We start from the raw sequence: 21,006 nt of genomic DNA on the forward strand, positions 1-21,006 counted from the left end.
GGAGGGTGAGGAAGAAGGTTGTTTTCTAGGTCAAAATTACAGGAGACTTAGATTCTAGTCCTGGCTTTGCCTCTGTAGTGTGATATTAGGCAAAATGACTATCTTCACATGCCTCATTTACCTAAGATGTAGTGGCTCTTGCTTTCCAGGCTGAGTTCTTGCAAGAATAAGATAGAAAATGTTTTTGTGTCTTGAAAGTGTTATAGCCATGGTGATTACTCAGATCTGTATAGCATTTAATACAAAATGGAAACCCTTAATTACCTTAATGTGTGCAAAATTAAATGTAAAAGAGTCACAAATGGGACATTGTCTCTCCAATTAAAAAGTTTTCTATAACAAGGATTGAACCCAGGCTGGAATTTGTACCAAATTAATTGTGTTCATAGCAAGTGAGTTGGAAATTTAGTTCATTTAGTTCCTTGTTTTCTGGGGGATTAAGAATCAGAATTTTTAATGTTGGTCATAGGTTCTCAGTTGCCATGACATTTCAGTCATTAGTCTGATTGAAGCCTTCTCCAACAACCCTGTTCTTCTAGAGGAGGCAGAAAAAATGATCTTGTTGGCTTGGCTGACGCCTGCCTGTTTAGATACTGTGTCTCCCTGTGGAGTCCCCTCAGGGGCCTGGGAAGAGGACAAGGGGAGGCCAGCTGGGCTGCCTAGGCCAGAGACCAAGAGCCTTTGCTCTGCTCCATTTCCCACTCATTGTGCAGCCCAGGCCCTATCACTTGAGAGACCTGGCAAGGAAGTCAGGAGGAAGTGAGTGCCCTGCTGGTTCAGAATGTTCCAGTGTGGTTGGAAAGTTTGAGAAGGGCCCTGGGTGAGAAGAACAAGACCTTATTGACAGGGTTCAGGCCCGATCAGGTCTGTTTCACATCAGCTTTCTGAATAATCACAGCCCTCCCAGCCCCCATGGATCTCTAGCACTTTCACCTCTGCCTTATTTTTTTTTTTTAAAAATTGTATGTAGCCATGGTAGAACACAAAGCGCTTTAAATTTTTATTCCAAAGAGGAATTATGAAAGATGAAAAGTATAGTGTTGCCTGCTTCAAAATGACAACACTAACACCAGCACCAAAACAAAACTTCATATTTTGTAGGGTTTTCCAGACTACTGTAAAATTATGCCTCTTATTGTAAATGCTTTTTCTATTAAGCTGTTTTCTCATTGATTGATTTGTAAGACTACTCATTATTCTTACATTTCTGTTGGTCTGTTCTAGTCTGAATTGTTCAGCCCTCTTATCTGATTTAGTTTGCATGTTGGGTATTTAAAAACTGTGTAATTGTGTGTAAATCATAAGATTGAGAGGAAAAGGAATATGTTAAACAATTTCTCTTCTCTACATGAGTCTATAAAACAGAATATTTATGTCAAGTCAGAAGAAAATCTGCTGGTGGTTTTAATGAACCACAAAATGTGTCCCTTGTATACCTTGCCTTGTCATCCTGCCTGAATTTATGTGTGACTCTGCATTAATGTAGTAAACACTCTTTTGGCAGTCCTGTCATTTTCAGGACCCATAGGGTGTCTCCAATTCCAGCTTTAAGCCAACTAATGACAATAATAAGACTTGCTTCACTTTTCTTTTTCCTGGAATGTCTGGTAGGAACTTTTGAAGCTCAGAGGGATATTGTAAACTTTTTCAAAGTGAAGAAACCAAATATCCCCAGCTACTTTTGAGTACACAAATATCCAGTAGTTGGAGCCTCCCATTTTTATGTTTAAGTCTGGATAGGATGGAGGGGACCTACCCAGGCTGAAAGCAGGTGGGCAGTTAACAGGTTTTACTGCAAAATGTCTATCCAACTCATATTTTGAGCAAGGCTGGTAGCTTTTTTATAGTACCTCTAGAACAGTGATTTCTCACCTTTTGGTCTCTTAATAGTTTTATTAGAAGACTCTCATACTTCCTTTCCCTAAACCTGGCACATGAAATATTTTAGTTTAAATGACACTCTTCCTTATCTAGAAATTTTTACAAGAGTTATTAAAAGCCAGTCGAGAATCTCTGTGTTTAGTCAGATACCTTCATCCTAATGTAGGGATTAACTGCATGATTTAAGATGCATTCTTTCTATTTTGTAAAAAATAAACATCCTTCTTTTATTTAAAGTTTGTGTGTGTATGCATACACATTCAGTGATAATAACACAAATCTGATTGTGTTTATCCCCCTCCCCCAAAAGTCTTTTGTTGCTGAACTTTCCAGAACCCCTGAGTTAGAAGCCAACTCCCACCAGTGCCTAGAAAGCCTTCTCCCACGAAAGTACTCATCTTCCTCCTTTCCACTATGATGTCTTTTTTCAATAACATTAACACTCTAGTGCTCCCTGCCTCCTCCTCACACTCAACCTGCCTTCTCCCCAAGTCCCCACAGCTCTCATCTAATTCTTCCCCAGTGATTCCTTTTTTACAACCACCCAGAATTAGTCTTATTCCTGTATGTTCCTGTAGTACCAAGGACTTCTGCTTTGCTACACATACTTTGCATAGTAAAGTGGAAAAACCTAAACCCAAATCCATGTGAATCTTAAGTGTCATGTTCTCTCTGTTGCCCCATATTATCTCCCCAGATTTTGTTTCTTACTCCATGAATAGGACAATGATAACATTTTACTGTGCTGCTTTGGTGCTCAAATGAAATAATGTCTATGAAAATGCTCAAGGAATAGTAGAAAGTTGATCATTATTCTGTTTTTACCATCATTATCTGTATTATTTTTATTTTGGTTGCCATGATCCTTAATTTAAGTTCATATAGCCTCTTCAGTGCTTTTCTCAAAACTCTCAGTTTTGGCTGCCTTCTCTCCTCGCCATGATGAATCTGACAGTTGTCAATTTTCCTTCCCTTCCCAGGATGGTTCATACTTGGCTGAGTTCCTGCTGGAGAAAGGCTACGAGGTGAGTGACTCAGTGAGCAAGCACAGGCTGGTGGAATCACTTGGACGCAGTGGCCTCCTGCTTCCTCTGCCGTAGTCCTCCTGTGTGTGTTTTCCACTGAAACTCTGATAACAAGTCAAAATCAGGGGAAGAATGTGCCGCTTGGCTTGTAACCATGCCAGCTCATTGTGCTATTTATCTGTTGGTGAGCACTGGTGGCTTCCCCCTGTTCCTTAGTGTTTAACTGCTTTGCACGCTTCCCACATTCTTAGATAAAACAGCAATCTGTGTAAGCTAAAAGCTATAATATTATTAGGGTTAATTTATGATGTAATGTGTTACATAAAAAAAAAAGTCTCGCAGTGAAGTCACTTAATTCGGAAATTGCACAGAGCAATAAAAACTAAGCTGATCTTTGGCAAGCTTGAATGAAACATTTACACTCAGAGGTTTTTGCTTTCTAATAGGCAGCCATATATTTTATGGAGGCTGAAACTTCTGGGTTTGCTGGCGTCATCATCATTGTCGTCATCTTTTTCTCCTCTTTTGTCCTCTCCTTCAACACTGACTGCTTTCCTTAAAGGAAACCGGAATTTTACATATTGAATTTGATATAACCCCATGTATATATCTTACCTTTTTAAAGAACAATTCTCAGATATATACATCTATGTAAATTCATGTTACACAGAGAAGAAAAACCTATACAGTGACCCATATGCTCTGGGCTGATCTGGGAGTGTTTATGTTAATAAATTTGGATTCTCTGGATTATTCTAATTGTAGGTGTACTGTTTTAAAAAATGTGCATGGTGGGCAGATGGAAAAACAACAGCAAGGAATTTGGCATCTAAATGCCAACAGGATTTGCTGAAAAGGAAACTAACTTTCTTACTATAACTCATAATCTTTTCTGAGAGCCTTGACTTTTAGACTTTAAGAAGTAATAGCAGATATGTTTAGCACCTTCTATTTCCTTACCTAGCCAGCTAGTTTTATATTTTGCAAAAATATCAAAATGAGACAACTATAATTTTGAAAGTGTACATGTGCACTTATGTTCATATGCAAAGATTTCCTATAATAATTGAGTGATAAATACATATTCTTTAAAGCAGAGAATTTTAGAGTAGATCATATGTAATATAGAAGAGTTAGTTTTAGATAAAGACTGGTATTTATTTAGACTACATTAACTTAGTGCTTTGGCAAGTCTAAAAGGGAAGGAATAGCAGAGAGACTTACTCTGTTTCAGGTGCTGGCACTGGCTGAGAGGTGTTTGGTAGCTAGAGAGGAGTTAGTGATTTGGCTGTGTATCAAGTGAACCAAGAGAAGGAAATTTGTGAGTAAGAGTTGATGGGGTTCAGGATGTGCTACCTCAAAATATGGCACCTCAGCATATTGAATATTTTAAGCTGAAGCAGTTTGAGAAAATAGTGGAAGTTGGAGAAAATAGAAGGAGTTTGAGAAAACTGTAGAAGTTCTTCCTGTTAATCTTTTTTGGTTTAATGTGGAGGAGGAAAAAATTTTTCCTCAACTCTCTTAGGGTCCCTGTCTGGGTCTGAAAATTAAACTGAGAAGCATGTAAATTTATTTAATGTAAGTTTTATGTGACATGGAAACCTTCATAAAGAAATGAAGATCCAAAGAAACTGTTAAGGCTAGGTATGTTTATGTTAGGTTCGATGGAGAGTGGATGGTCGTGGAGAAATATGACAGGTCAGGCAGTATGATGTGAATATAATAAATAGGGGAAAACTTAACAAGATTTGTTTATTTGAATTCTTCTTGCTATCCCCTTGTCTTCAGAGACAAGGATGCTCCTTTTCTCCAGTTGTAGGGTGGATACCTCTCACTAGAGGGTGTCGTGACTGTTGCAGGGGAGAAGAGCAGGGGGAAGGTTAGAGTGACTTTCCTGCTTCTACTGTTTTCTCACATTCCTTCAGCTTAAAATATTCCATACACCAAGATGCCATATTTTGGGGTAGCGTGTCCTGAACCCCATCATGGTCATTGCAGTTTTGAACAGTGAGGTGATATGTCAGACAGAAAGCTTAAGCTGTGTGGTGTTGAAATTTACTTCCAAGGTGGACATGGGGGACTAAGACATGGGTGAGGATGGTGGCAACAAGTTGTAGCCACAGCTAGCCCAGAGGAAAATGGAGCAGGCATGGCAGCGTGAGGTGGAGTTGTCACTGTGAAAATGTGGTGGACTAGTGATAGGGCCTAGGGTTAATCTCGATATGGTAGATGGTGAACGGTCTCAGCATGATGCTGCTGTTAGTATTACTAGAAATGGCTGGGAAGAAGACCTGCAGAGGGACATGCGAAGCTCCATTTAGGTGGCTCGTTAAGGAACTAGCAGACTTGAGAAGATGTTCCTAAATGGTTGACAGACATAGAAATAAATATAATGAGAACCTAGGACTGCCAGGTGAGCTACAAATGTTTTTTTTTACGTTGACATTTGAAATTATAACAGCATATTTGATTATGATAAACGCAACAGAAGGTCCACTTGGCAAATCACAGTTAATGAGAGGAATGAATCATTGAAACAATGATTGACCAGGGAAGGGAGATTTAGGAGTGAGATCCATAAATTGATAGAGGGAGATACTACAGACAGTACAGGTAGAAGGTATAGAGCTACAAAGCATAATCAGAAATGATTCCTCTTCATAGTCCAGGGGAAATACGACTTTTGTAGGAATAGGGGAATGAAAGGGTGTTTATCCATATTGTATTCAATTTTAATAGGCTGCTGTCTTCAATTTTAAGACATGGATATAATTGTAGGATAAGCTATTAAGGGAAATCTAATAGTGGCACAGACTTCATCTTTTTGTGTTTAGGTTGAAGTAAATATGAGGGTCATTTTTCAAAGGGGCTGCATTGGAAGTTTTCCTGAGTTATCAGCCAGCAGCCCCTGGTTGCTCAAGACCATGAGCAAAATAATAGGGCTAGTAAATTGCATGCACTAGGATAAGAGGAGACACTTGTCTGTATCTGATTCCAGAGGGTCAACATCAGCAATTTGGATGAGCACAGACTTCTAACACAGTAGGTTCTCAACCTGTAGTATGCATCAGAACCACCCAGAGGCCCCATTAAGATGCGGATGGCTGGTTCAGGGGTCTGGGAATCAGCCTTTCTAACAAGCCCCCAGGTGTGACTGATGGCTGCTCTCCTGGATCTTACGGTTTGAGAACAAGTACAACTAAAGGTTCAAATGAGATCATTTAATCACATGGTGAAGATGAACAGAATTTCTTAAGGCACCTTAATTTGTGGGGCTTTGCTTCTTTGAGCTATCATATTATTTTGAATTTATGCTTCGTATAAGGAATATCACTAGGATCAGAAATAACTGGAAACAATATGCTTTGGGGTAGCAGAGTATATCCCAGGAACAAATAAGCAATGGGAAAAAGAGCCATAGATTTTGTGAATAGGCTTGATAATGAGGCTGAGTTCTTCCTAGAGCAGAAAGGGGCAAACTTTAATTGGCTAGTAATGGCAAAGTCAGCCTTTCATTATGAAGAGGGGGAGGCATGGACTCTACAGAGAAGCAGTAGTCAACTGGAGCAGAGCAACCGGTTGAAGAACAGAGACAGGTTGGTGAGGTAATGATGATGGAGCCATGTAGATAAAACCAAATCCTATCTATAGAATTAACACAGCACAGTTACATATATTCCTTTACTTTTCTTTAGTCAAAAAAAAAAAAAAAAAAGCAGAGTACAAAAGGATTGGCTAACTTTATATTTTTTTAATTTTTTTTTTAACGTTTATTTATTTTTGAGACAGAGAGAGACAGAGCATGAACGGGGGAGGGTCAGAGAGAGGGAGACATAGAATCCGAAACAGGCTCCAGGCTCTGAGCTGTCAGCACAGAGCCCGACGCGGGACTCGAACTCACAGATTGCGAGATCATGACCTGAGCCGAAGTTGGCTGCTTAACTGACTGAGCCACCCAGGCGCCCCAGGATTGGCTAACTTTAAAGGAAAGATAGACATTTGCATATGACTTGAAAAGGAATATCATATATTAATAAACTGATTAGTTATTGTTAATTACCTTCTGTGACCTCACATATTAGATTCCTGAAGCAGTGGGCCCTGGACTTCTAATGTGGCCACTGAAATCCATGCATTTGATCATGCTCTGAATGATATAAGAAAGTAAAGGATTGCTTTATTCCTGGTTCAGTTCTCATTGAGAAGAGACTCTATTTAAAATTTTAAACTTATAGTTTTTAATGTTGCTTTTTTCTTGAATTTTGCTTAACATTAAACATTAAAGAGAATGAATCACACACTTGTTTATTATTTATAGAATATAGGTGCCATATCATGATGAGGGAAATTCAGAATTGTCAGGTTTTATAGAAATTCACCCTTTAAAACCTCAAATATTTAATTCTACAGTTGTTAAAGTGCAAAAGATAATTCTCCCTTATAGTCTGTCAGCCAGCTCAGAGCCAGGAAGGTGAACAAGGAGGTCCAGCTTACAGTGGTGAGGAAGTCCTTAGGCTTGAACACTGAACAGCCTGTTTCCTACTCCTCCTTTGCCATTGGCAGCTCTGTGGCCTTGGGCAAGTCACTGGACCTCTCTAAGACTTAGGGTTTTGTTTTGTTTTGTTTTGTTTTGTTTTTTAGGTAAATGGGGATAATAAATGCATCTATTTCCTAAGATTGTCTTGAAGATTTAGGTGAGACAAAAAGATGGAAAACAGTCCAGAGAAGCTGTGTGGGATCTATGGGGCTTTGGTTGATATAAGAGTAACAAGGTGACACAGTGCTTGATGCTGACAAGCCAGGGGATAGAGATTTTATAGAAGGCTCCTTAATCTAGTTCATTAATTAGCATTAGTGAAAGGTAGGCCTGTTAACATTTCCTAGGATCCTATCCCTGTATTCCTTCTTGCCATGAGGGGAAAAGGAGCATTGACAGAAGTGAAACTTCTTATGAAAGTTTCAAGTGCCTTTCTGTAATCACTGTTAGCAGATAAGCTAGCAACATACTTCTGTACCTATTTTGTACCCCAAAACACAGAAAAACCAGAAAAACAAAAGTCAAAGTTATATATTTAAAGAGCTAAAATATATCTGGGAGTAAATATATATATATATTTAATAATATGTATATATTTTAAAAGCTAAAATATATCTGGGAGTAAACGAAAAATTTATATTAAATAACATGGTAACAACTACAATACAACATATCGAAATTTAAAATAAGGAATAGGTGAATTGTGGGTTTTCCTTCTAGGAAAGGAATTATAACCAGGGAGTATCAGGAAAACAGAAAGAAAATAGCATATAAGGATTATCCAGTTGTTATCTGGGAGATCATTTGTTACAACATGGAGTTCCTATGCATCCAGTCATGATTGGTGAGAATCTATAAAATAATTTTTCTGGGTGAAAAGAGGCAAAAGTTTTTATGGATTTCATTTTGAAACATACTGAATGTTGGTAGAATGAACCATGTATACACTTTAACTTTACCACGTATATTAGCTGTGTGATCTCAGGCATTGTCCTCTCAGGCACTGTATTATAATCCTAATAATATTAGGAAGATTAAGTGATTTAATGTCTATAAAGAACAGTGTCTGGCACAGGGGTCATTGCCATGTACATATTAGCTATTGATGTTACCTATATTATCTATGCTTTTCAAAAGGCAAGTAGTATTAAACATACCTGGGAAAGCATCCTTCCTTGGCTCCAAGAGAAATCTAGACACTGAAGAATTTGAAATCTAGTGGTTATAATTTTTCTGTTTTCTTGATCAAAATAACAAACATCCTGAAGGATTTGAAATCCAGTGGCAACAATTTTCGGTTTTTGTGATTGTAATAAATAAAGAAATGAGCAAGCATTTCTCTGTTTTATTGCCTTATCTGAGTCTAGGTTTTGAAGTAAAATTAACTTTGTTCTGACATTGAGAGAACTCGAAATTTTTTTTTCATCGTTTAGTTAAATGGAACATAAAATTTATTTGTCAAAATACTTATTTCTATTTAAGACATCGGTTTTTCGGAATTATATTTTGTTTTTGAACTACTATAACATAATAGTGATTTTGATTAAGTTTATATGGAGTCATTTTCAGCTCATTTATCTTTTCAGTTTGGTTTCCTAACTCCTCAGCTCCTTTCCCCCCAAAATCCTTATAAAAACAAACAACAACCATGCATACATCCCTTCTGTAAAGAGAAAGCTGCTAATCTCAAATTCTTAACTAGATTATCCAGTTTGCACACATTTTGGCTTGTCTTAAAGTTTGTATTTCACCTGTCTCTGAAGCAGACAGACTCAGCTTTCATTAGTTCTTAGAATAATACTTGCTGTCATGTATTAAGCATTTGGCAGGTCTTTCTTTCCCTGTATACACATACCAAAAGTTGGGAGTAGGGGAAATTAAAACACATTGTGTGTGTGTGTGTGTGTGTGTGTGTGTGTGTGTGTGTGTGTGTTATAAAAAAACTTAGTGCTTAATGCTTTTGGTTATAAGTGTGACAGAAAGTCCTATGTTACTCATTTGCTGTGACTTTGTGTAGTTGTCTGATTTCGTACTGAATCCAGCAGTATCATTTGATATTTTTATTAGAGCCTTTAAAGCTTATATGCATTGTGTATGTATAAGGAGTTGCTCTTTGTTTTGGGCTGTTGGAATATGTGACTTACCCAGAATCCAGCGATCAAGAGAAAAAATAGACTAAATCATATTTTTATTATTACTTCATTATGAAAATTCAGTTGTCTTTAGAACATAGAAATTCCTTTATATCCAATGAAATAAAGCTCTACTTACATCTGAGAAATCTATGTTTCAGAAATAACTTGGTGGTCAATACCAATTTTGTTATGTATAAGTATGTATGTGAACTTGATTTTTATTAAACAAAAATTATTTGCTGAAATTGTTTGTTAAAATTGTTTGTAGAACAGTTCAACTTTACAATTAAGCTACAACCTGAAAAATTGGACCATGAAGTACAATAATTCTAGGCTTGATGTGTTATTCTCTACTTTCAAATTAAGAAATGGATATGTGTACCCAAATCTCAATTTAGTGTTTCCTAGATTTTATTGTTTTTTTATTAAATTTTTTTAATGCTTATTTATTTTTGAGAGAGACAGAGTGCAAGTGGGGGAGGCGCACAGAGAGAAGGAGACACAGAATATGAAGCAGGCTCCAGGCTCCTAGCTATCATCACAGAGCCTGACTCAGGGCTCAAACTCATGAACCTGAACCAAATCATGACCTGAACCAAAGTTGAATGCTCAGCTGACTGAGCCACCCAGGTGCCCCTACATTTTCCTCCTGAGATGTCAATGAAGTTTGAGATATTCCCTTCTTAAAGTATTTTCCTTTTTACCAAATTTTCTTGGGTTTAGTTCTTTTGGAAAATAGTGTGGATGAGTGCTTTTCTCTTTGGCTAAAGCAACTAACCAACAGAATTATTAATTGTGGGTGTGTTGTATCCTTTGAAGAAGTTAATTTCTCATGTATGCTGTATAAAATGACGGTGACATTTCTTTCTGTTTGAAAGAAAGTCTTATGTGCTTATAATTCCACTCCCCGCCCCCCCCCCCCCAATTTGGAATATTTGAGTCATGCCAAGGATTAATTTTGGTTTGAAACAGACAGAAAACGATTGAGTGAAAATATAGAAGTGTATTCAGCTGCAAATGAGACTACTCAACTTCAGAAGGAACACTTCTAAAATAGGTGAAGGATTAAAACTGCCACCAGTAGAACTGGAACTTGGGCAGCTGGTGACATAAGCTCATATTAGCATTGGCAACACAAAGGGAGCAATCTTGACACCAGAAGGAAGTGAGACCAAGTCTTGAACAATTTCTCTTATGTATCAGACACAAATAGTCTTTTCTTCGGTATCAGACAGGTATGCATTCTTGTTCCAAGGACTTTATCCCACTGTCACACTTATTATGGTTAAGTCAAAGATAAAAATTAAAAAGTAAAAAATCCTTTTTTTATTTGAATTTGCTTCATGTGTTAAATCTAGTCGTATATAAGTCTTGTTCCTAATCTGTGCTGTTTAGTTCTTACTTTTCCACAAAGCTGCATTATAGGAGTTGCTGCCAGATTATATTAGTGCACCCATATATTTATTTATAATGAGGACATTGGAAGGACATGGTGGCATCAGAGCCTTGTGGCCTCATGCTTTGTGTTAAAGAGGCTGCAAGGCAGTTTTACCGATATGGCCTCGCATGGTCTGTCTTCAGTTTCAAACTCAAGAGATATTTTTGTCAGCAGCAGGGTTCTAAGTGTGTGTGTGTTTGGAAAAGGAGACATTTGAGTATCAGTAAGTAAGCATTTGCTGTGAAGTCGCATAATTATCTAATTACTTTTGTTGAGATTGCCAGTGAAAACACCACAGAGAGATGGAGGCACCATGCTGGTGGCTGGTGGGCAGTGGTTGGGGAGAAAGTAAGCAGTGGAACTATTTCTAACAAATTAAAAATAATGTTTATTTAAAAATAATAATGTTTATAAATAATAGTTATTTTTCTCACAAGGTAAGCATTAACAAAAGAACTTTTGAGGTGCTTGTTAATCATCATTACATGTTTATAATTTCTTTTCTTTCCACACTATAAAAAAATGAAGGTCCATGGAATTGTGCGGCGATCCAGTTCATTCAATACAGGTCGAATTGAACATCTGTATAAGAACCCCCAGGCTCATATTGAAGGAAGTAAGTCATTTTCTTTACTAAAATTTCTTTCTATAACTTCCTGTATTATGATAAGGTATTTTCAGATGTCATTTTTCTCAAAGCCCATCAAGTTGCAATTATTTACCGGTGAATTGCCTGTGTTGAATTCTATCTGCATACTTTGAAAACCCTTCCATTGCTTGCTGCCCCTGGGCCACAGTGTCATCTTGGTTAGTCTGTTACAGGATATTGGTCAGGTGATACTGCTCAAGGGACCAAGAGTAGACATGCCTTTGATTGCCCTTCTCCAGGTGTCCTTACCCCCTCAAGTAAGATCAGGTCCATATTCTCAGAACACTCCTTTACTTTTTATGTTTGGTCTAATGTAATCAAGCCAAGTAATCTTTGTACATGTATTTAATTTTTAAAATTGTGAAGACAGGTCCAAAAACAAATGGCAATCAAAACTATATTTAATTGCTTTGCAGATCATTGCAGTTGCATGTTTTTTTGTTATTAAAATTGCCTGAATGTAGCCATATAGTCTACATAGCACAGTCACAGAGTTTTCTCATTTGCTCTTTACAGCAGCTCCTAAACTTGTGAGTGAAACCATTTTACAGATAAGGAAATGGAGGCAGAGGGAGGTTGTAACTTTATTTGAGGTCATACACCATGTAAAAGAGCTAGGACCAGGACACTGGGTTTTTAAACTCCAAGTTCAGCCGGCTCTGCTTGTCCAGTTTTTCCAGCTGGCAGGGATGATTCCGTCAGTTTGTAAAGCATAAGTCATTTTGTATTCATTTCAGAGCATCGAATACTTGGAGTTTTGGGTTACTTGTACAAGTAGTGACATCATCAGGAAGATGATCTAGTTGTCTCCACTAAAGGCTTTTCACCTTTATATTTAGTTATTTAGTGCATCCTCCTTGAAAATTATGATCATTTTTGTGCAAAGTGAAGAATGGCACTGCCATTGGATCTAAACATAGATTAGTATTATGTACAAATAATGTAAAGATCAAGCTAGCAAATTGCCCATCTACAATGTGTCAAATTCTTATAGTAATGAAGTCAGTGTACAGATCTACTGAGACTTAGGGTTAGAATAGGCCAGTTGTTCTTTAATCAATTTAATCAATTATGTCACTACATCACTCATTTCATGGATGGCTTAAGGATTCATGTTTGTGAAGAACTTAAAAATCACCAGATAAAAGCATCTGATTCACTATTACCTAGTGTATTACAGAGTTCTTTAGAGAATATATACATTAGTGTGAGATTTTCTTTATCTGAATATCACTCTTATGTAACATACCTTACAACTATCTGGGAACCATAAGATTCATTAATTGTATAATATCTGCCTTCTGTCTTGATATGACTTTTATTTTTTAATTAATTAATTAATCTTTTATTTTTTAAATGTTTATTTATTTTGTGTGTATGAGAGAGCGAGAGCGAGAGCGAGAGAGAGAGAACACAGAAGTGGGGGACGGAACAGAGAGAATGGGAGAGAGAGAATCCCAAGCAGTCTCCTTGCTGTCCATATAGAGCCTGATGTGGGGCTTGATCTCACAAACTGTGAGGTCATGACCTGAGTTGGAATGGAGTTGGACACTTAACCAACTGAGCCACCCAGGTGCCCCTTGATATGATTTTTTTAAAACGCTCTTTTGAGTTTTTAAAAATCCTCTTTAGGATTTTTAGACATAGGCAACACATGTGAATAGCTTTCTACTCTTTAGGTTCTTTAAAGATGAGAGTTATTCTCTGCTACTCCAAAACCAGTCTGGTTTTCAGACATTTAGAATATACATTTCCATTTTGATATTTTTAAAAATTGGGCTCTTGTTGTTTTCTTCTATCTGACGGTATGTTTTTGAATTCTAAAGACATGAAGTTGCACTATGGTGATCTCACTGACAGTACCTGCCTTGTGAAGATCATTAATGAAGTAAAGCCTACGGAGATCTACAACCTTGGAGCCCAGAGCCATGTTAAAGTAAGCCATTTTCACAGTCACATTTCTTTGCTGTGTTCTTGAGTTGTTCTGTATTTTGTCTGTTGTTTCTTAATACAATAATACAGGCACTGCTCCTAGTCTTCAAGTTTAATTAATGAATCTGATAGAAATACTAATACTTTTTAGAAGTTTATTCCGTTATTGAATGATATAAAATCTTACTGCTAACATTAAAATAGCAGTATTCCTTTATTTTGGATTGATCTTGTAGTCTGTTCTCTGCCATTTCAAATCACATTGTGAATGAAGTGTTTTGTTAAAATATTGAAAAATGTAACTCAATAAAACTTCTATTTTAATATTAATTTTTGGTAGTGGTTATACTATTGGCTGAGAAAGTAATATTTTTGAGTTAAATAATATGTTAAAATTAACTGAATTAAATTTTTATTATAGGTAGTAAAAATCATGGGAAGAAAAGCCTCTTGTCTCCTTAGTATGATACAGCTAATGTTGATTTTTTTTCCCTTAATTCAGATTCTCCGGTAGTCTACCTACCTCTCTTTAGTTTTTCTTTCTGGAAAAAATTGCAGTAAACCTGAGTAGCCCATTCCTCGGGCTCTACTAATCTCTTTAATTCAAGTTTTTGTTATATTCACTTGAGTGAGTGAAATCTGAAGCCAGGAATGATATGCATTCTATTTAGATATTTATTCAATCAGGACAGTGGAGCTTAGAAATAAAAGCAAATAACTCTAAGTTAAAACAGTCCCTCTCTCCCCCCAAATCAGAGAATCTATCAGTGATTTTTTCTGTTCAATGAATGAATTCAGCAGTCTTACTTCAGAATTGTATTCCTTTATATCCCCAACTGTGGCACAGTGGAAGCTATATGTCTCAGCTAGTTTAAGGGACAAATTATAAGTTTCTAAACAAAATGAAACAGGTGTGAACATAGTGAGAGAAACATAATGGTAGGCCCAGTCTTATAATTGATATCAAATTTAAAAATAGTGTATAAATTCTCATAATGTACATTTTTCTCTCAAATATTAACCTTGACAGCTACATATTAGTAAAGATGCTTCTTATCTGTGCTGTCTAGGAAAAAAATGTTTTTCCTTTCTTAATCTCTGATGATACTGTCCTGTATCCAGCATTAAGCTTTGGGCTGTGAAAATTATCAAGGTTTTTCAGTTAGAGCAGAGCTGGTTTTCTAAATGATTCTGAATGTATTTTCTCATTTTGAAAGGGTATCTTATGCATACTATGCCTGGAGAGATTATCACCTGTCTTTTCTATAGAGACATAGTGGCTCTCTTTATCACTCCAGGAATGAAGACTATTTATCCCTAACTGGAACAATCAGTCCATCTTCCACATTGTAATTTATCTAGCTGCTTTTTGGCCTTCCTCACCAAAATGAGAGTATCTTCCAGGCAAAATAGAATGTTTTGGAATGAATCCTCTGTTAATCAACTTCCTTTAGATTAAGAACTTTACTTTGTGATTCTAGATAGTTTCTCACCCCTGGGGCTATAAACTGGCATGGTGGGAAGCTAAAGGAAATTTTATGGAAATTTATTTATAGAAAGTCTTCCCCCTGTCACTTTAGAATTAAATGGATCAGGCTTCTTTTTCCAAAAAGTTCAAAAAGTTAGTTGTACTTTTCTTACTTGAGTGAGCCTGTTACTGTGTGGTTATTATTCTGGAGTGGTTGTCCTGTAAGTGTAGAAAGTGTAGGAGACTGAGTTGTTTCATTCAAAGTTGCTATGTATGTGAAGTTTATCTGTTTTCATTGTGTTTTGCTGGCTTCACCTAAAGGCCAGTTAATTGGCAGAAATGGTGTCTAATTGAATATGAATCTTGCTTTGTCAGATAATTTAGCCCTTTAACAAATATTTGCATGCATGGTGGAATAGAGGATACAAAGATGTATAAATCCCACTTCTGTCACGGAGGGTCTAAACTTTTGTAGAGGTGATTTGTGGCAAGTGACAGAGGCTGGCACTAGTATCTTAGAGTCTTTAGAGAAGGGTGAGAGAGAACTTCAGTCTGAAGAGATTCAAGGAGAAGATTTAGGGAGGAAATTTGCAGACATAGTGGGAACTGGCAGTTGAAATGGAGGCAGTAATGTAAGTCTAAGAGTCAGAAGTGAGAAAACTTGGGACACATTTTTAACATGATAAGCATTCCAGATTGAGCGAAAAATTTGTTGAAAAATGAGACATAAGGCTCTGTAGATAGTTGGGCTACCTTTCAGTAGCCTCTGCATATTTAAAAAAAATTTTTTTTAATTTTTATTTATTTTTGAGAGAGAGAGAAAGAGTGTGAGCTAAGAAGGGGCTGAGAGAGAGAGAGAGGGAGACACAGAATCTGAAGCAGGCTCCAGGCTCTGAGCTGTCAGCACAGAGCCCGATGTGGGGCTCAAACCCACATACTGTGAGGTCATGACCTGAGCTGAAGTCTGGTGGTTAACCAACTGAGCCACCCAGGTGCCCCGCCTCTGGATATTTTTGACAATGGGGAAAATAGATTTAGAGATGAGGTTTACAGGTAAGTCTAGTGGTAGGGCTTCAGAAGAGATAGGAAGCTGTCAGATGAAGACGGCAGGAATGAAGTAGATGATACAGGATGCCCGGTAGGACAGACCTCTCTACTGATAAGATATGGGAGCCAGGGAAGAGGGAAAACAAGGTTCCAGTGCCGAGGGGACCAGACAACTGCTGGTACCAATACCAGAGCAGGCATTCAAGGCGGGACTGTTGGAATCAGACAGGGTAAATGAGAAGTTCCTTCACCGTGTTTGATTCCAGGGTACTGGCAGTACTTGAAGGACATTCAGGTGAAACAAGTCATGAGGTAGTTTCAAATATGTTGTGAGAGAGACTAGGGGTACAACAAATGTAAATTCAGCTCTGGGAATTCTTGCAATGCAAGACAGCAGATAGAAAAAGAAGAGTAGAGGCCTGAAGATTGAACCTAAGGGGACAGGAGTGTATTTAGAATGGGAAGAGGAAGAATAGTCACTGATAACAGGAAAGTGGGAGATTGACATGCAGGAGGGTGGAATTGTGTCACAGAAGTAAAAATCAGGCTATTTCAAGCAAGAGGGGATATCGGCATTGCTAGATACTTCTAAAAAGAGCATTCTAGCAATATGATAGAAGAGTTAGCTAGCACAGAGGGTTTAGAAGTTGAGGGGTTATAAAGGAAATGTAAATTGAGTGGATTCTTTTCTAGAAATTTCCTGGTGTAAGGAAGAGAGCATATCTGATAGATAAGGCTCACTTTAGCATCAGCTGCAGGTTGCAGGGTGCTTCCCCAGAATTTCTGATTCATGAACTTATGTTTTTAGGACATGTTGATAATGCTGATTCTGGTCTGGGAATTTCACTTTGAGAGCCATTGCTCTAATGTTTCAGGTTTTTTAGTTTATCTATTCTTGATATGTGTCTTAAATGCATTCTTTTTAGGCCTTCTTTTTTTAACGTACCAGCTTTTTGAATTTGGTATAAAATAGTCCTGTTCCTTGACAGGTAGTGAACTTGTGTGCTTTTAAAGCCTAAAACTATACCTACGATCATGAATGATGAGAATGGAGAGTCTAAGGAGAATCTCGTATACATTTATATCAAAATTCTTCACATTCACAAATCTTTTTCTGAGAAGTATGTAGTCCATGAGAAATAACTAGTATTTTAGGGGAATAGTATGAATACAAACCGCTGTTAGGATGTCTGTTAAAAATCCGTGTTCCACGTTACTATTTCTGCTGTGAGCTAATGTCCGATTGATTATCAGTCATAGAAGGAGTGGGTGTGGGTCAGGGGCTGGTGTGATGGTAGCTGGGGATGACAGACTGCCCTGTTATTAGGGAGATGTTGCTCAGTTCCTCAACCACTCCAAGGCTCTTTGCATTGGGCTTCAGTTGTCTGCCTGTTCTTTTAGCAGCTTGTTAGGGGGTTAGGGTGGGAAATATATATGTATTTATATTTGAAGTGAATTCTCAGTGTTAACTTTGTAGGATTTATTGTATTCTTAGACAATAGTTTTCAAACAAAAGTTCTTTCTGACTGTGAAATGCTTGCAATAAGGTTAATTAAAATACATTTTTATTATTTGGTTTGGAGCTTTTAAGAAGGACAATTCTAATATTAGCACATTTTGTATTTTCTTTTGAATCCGTGACTTCTAGACTGGGCATTGTTTGTGTTGGCTTCTCTTTGTGCAGGATAAAGTCTTCTATCACTCTCACTTCCAGTTAATTTGCTGTGGGCTATGGTATGCTAAAAGTAAGGAAAATAAAATAATAGGAAGTTGGTCTGGTTTCCTGTAGGAAACCAATGAAGATGAAATTGGTTCTTGGAATAAACCCACAACAGTCTGGGAAATACTGACTGAAGACATTTTTCTGAATCATAAACAGAAAAATTATGACTCATGAAGTGTGGGTCATTGAGAGGCTGATTTGATCTTATGTGGGAGAAAGTGAGAGATGACGGAAATGTACTAGTTATTAAAAGTAGTTAAACCTAGCATGATGACATCATCCAAGTAGGAACAAATTATCCAATATTTAGTCCAGCCCATTTTGATGGAGAACATGTTTCAAGAGCCTGCTTTATTGTTCTTTTCTTAAAACTGTGTAAATAATAGTTTTTCAGTAATTTCTGTCTTAAATTTCTTACCTGTCCAATGTTCATTACTATTGTGATTTTGGATTTTTCCACCATTCCTCCAACTTGTTTGGTACTCTCATGTCATTCTTGAAGCTATAGTGTTGGATGTGATCTTTCTATAATAAATCTAGTCCAGCATTAGTCTTTTTTGTCTCACAGTGTCCTGTTGGAGTTGCCTTTATTTTTTTTTCAAAGAAATGAAAATTATACAGTCATGGAATATTACAGCTAAAAGAAACTTTAGAAATGATTTCATATGGGGACCTCTGCATAGCTCAGTCGGTTGAGTGTGTCTGACTCTTGATTTTGGCTCAGGTCATGATCCCAGGGTTGTGGGTTCTCTGTGCTGAATGTGGAGCCTGCTTAAGAGTCTCTCTCTCTCTCTCTCTCTCTCTCTCTCTCTCTCTCTCTCTCTCACTCTTTTTCCCCCACCCTCTCTCCTTCTCCCTCTCCCTCTTCTCCTGTCCTTCGTCCCCCTTTGTATGCACGCATGCTCTCACTCTCTCTCTCTCTTTCTCTCTAAAATAAAAAAAAATTAAAAAATGATTTCATATGCTTTTCATTTTATAAATGAAGCTACTCAAAGTCACACAGCTAGTTTACTGGCCAATCCAGGACTGGAACTCAGATCTCTATATTCTATAATTTATTTTAAGGACCATGCAAGAAAATGATTTTCTCTGTAGTAATAAATGTAATGTAAAGTAGTTCTCACCATAATTTTTTTCTTTCCCCACATACCTAAGTTTCTTCTTAAGCTTACTCTTTTCCCCCTGTGTCTTCAGTGGAGACAGAAAGTCGTTTACTCTTTTTCCTTCAGTTTTGAGAAGGATTTTCAAATCCCTTCTCAGTGTTGCAGACCATTATTAAGTCTTTATCTTTTTCAGATTGAATAACTCCATAGTTTTCATTAATTTTCTAACTCTTTAATGACATTTATTTTGTTTCATGAAAGTTAGGAGGCTGTCTTTTTACCAGAAGGTAAACTAGAGCATGACCAAGTGAGCAGGAGTGGGATTCCTTGTCTGGTTGTGTGGGACCAGTCAGCAAATTGTGAACATGGAAGCACAAAGGAGCTGAGTCTAAGTTGTCCTCATGGTGGGAACTTCCAGCCCAGGAAGCTAGACAAGAAGCAGAGCTGATCGTGAGCCAAGGAGCTAGCATAGTGGCCACGCACCAAGTTAGAATTGGGAAGAGATGAGAGAAACACCAGGCCAGGGAATGAAGCTGGGAATTAAAAAAAAAAAAAAAAAAGGAAAAAAAAGAAAAAGGCATGGGAATTAGACGAGTGGCCCTTGGGAAGGGGACTGAGCTGTTTAATTACCTGAGTTAAAGACTGTCATCTCCAGTGGCTTTTTCCTGGCTTGTTCTAGGAGTTGAAATTTATAGCTGGAGAGCTGACCCTCATATTTATCTCCAGGAAGCCTAAACCTCTTGTGGCTTCTCTCATTGAGGGGAAGGGGGTGGGTGACTTGATGCATTGGAGAATTGCTTATGGTAGGAAAAGGCAGGTGCCTAGGTTGAACATCTGGTTACTGCCTGACTAACTCAGTTATAGAACAAAATAAAATTGCAACAACGTGGCCCTGTGCTGTGTAATCATAGCAAGGGTAGGGGGTGGCCTATTAAAACCCAGAGCAAACAGCAGAGAGGACTGTTCTTCTGTGTCCCTGCTCATTCATTCTTTCTTTTTTTTGGGGGGGGTGGGGGTTATCTTGGGGAGCCCTCAGGGAGGGGTGAGTAGAGCAGGAAAATGTGGGGTATAGCTTGCTGTTAGGACAGGAAATGTGAGAACATCCTTGTATGTGGATGAGAGTCTAGCTCCATGTCCCACACAATTGCATGCTAGATTTCATTAAATCAAGTTGTGTGAATGCAGCTATCTAACATGTGGTCTGGTTGCTGCCTTTTATCAAGCCTTATGCCAGCAGGATCAGGAGGAGGCTTACAGATGCAAAACATCCTTAGTGTTATCTTTCAAAAAAGATCACATTATACCACTTTGCTTTTACAAAAGACCTGAATTAGTACCTGTTATCACTAAAATAAATATGAAGAGAATTTTCACTTTTATGAAAATAATAGGTCAATAGCAAAAAATCAGGTTCAGTGTTTGTTTTGTATTGAGGTGTTGTAGAGGCAGCCTGCACCCTGAGCAGTGAGAGTGGCACATCAGACTTCTTCCCCAGGAATTACATTCAGCATCTCAGCATCAAGACACCATAGCTTTGAGCAGTGTTTGTGAGCATCTGTGCTTTATCTAGACTTATTTTGTGCACCTGTTAAGCAGGATGTGTCTTAAGGTATCAGGAAAGCCTAAGAGAGGTTATTTTTTGGGTCTGGGAATGCTCAAAAATTATTCCATATAAATTAATGGTAATTGTTCCTTGCTTTCATGCCATTTTGGCTTATCAAAGTTTTCCTAGAACTGTCTACTTTTGGATAGTGAGGGAAACCTGCAGATGATCATGTCATGGGGCAGAAGGGAGGAAGGTTTTCATGGGACACTATAGACAAGAGTTCTTAAATCAGGGATGCACATAGAATTCCTAGGACATACTCTAAAACTTTAGATCCAGGCCCTCTCTAGACCCTGGGCCTTGGTGTTTTTTCTGGCTTTAGATCCTGGCCATGTTACATGCCCCTATCAAAGGTATGTGACTTTGATAGAGTGCTCAGTGCTTTTTAGCCTCCATTTAGTCATCTATAAAATGAGCACCTTCCTTCAGTTGTGGGTGCTTTCAACATGCTTCTATCTATAG

The 21,006-nt window shown here is 37.7% G+C and overlaps 1 protein-coding gene across 3 annotated transcripts in view; it reads left to right on the plus strand.

Moving 5' to 3' along the window:
* Window positions 1–21,006, plus strand: part of GMDS (GDP-mannose 4,6-dehydratase) — a 629,071-nt gene that overhangs the window by 147,644 nt on the left and 460,421 nt on the right. For all 3 annotated transcript variants that reach the window (XM_045057196.1, XM_045057197.1, XM_003985853.5), the window contains exons 2-4: window positions 2,862–2,906; window positions 11,545–11,632; window positions 13,492–13,601. In XM_045057196.1, coding sequence (XP_044913131.1) covers window positions 2,862–2,906; window positions 11,545–11,632; window positions 13,492–13,601 — 243 coding nt within the window. The remainder of the gene's footprint in view (window positions 1–2,861; window positions 2,907–11,544; window positions 11,633–13,491; window positions 13,602–21,006) is intronic.

This window comes from Felis catus, chromosome B2 (genome assembly GCF_018350175.1).
Source record: "Felis catus isolate Fca126 chromosome B2, F.catus_Fca126_mat1.0, whole genome shotgun sequence".
NCBI classification, from domain to species: domain Eukaryota; kingdom Metazoa; phylum Chordata; class Mammalia; order Carnivora; family Felidae; genus Felis; species Felis catus.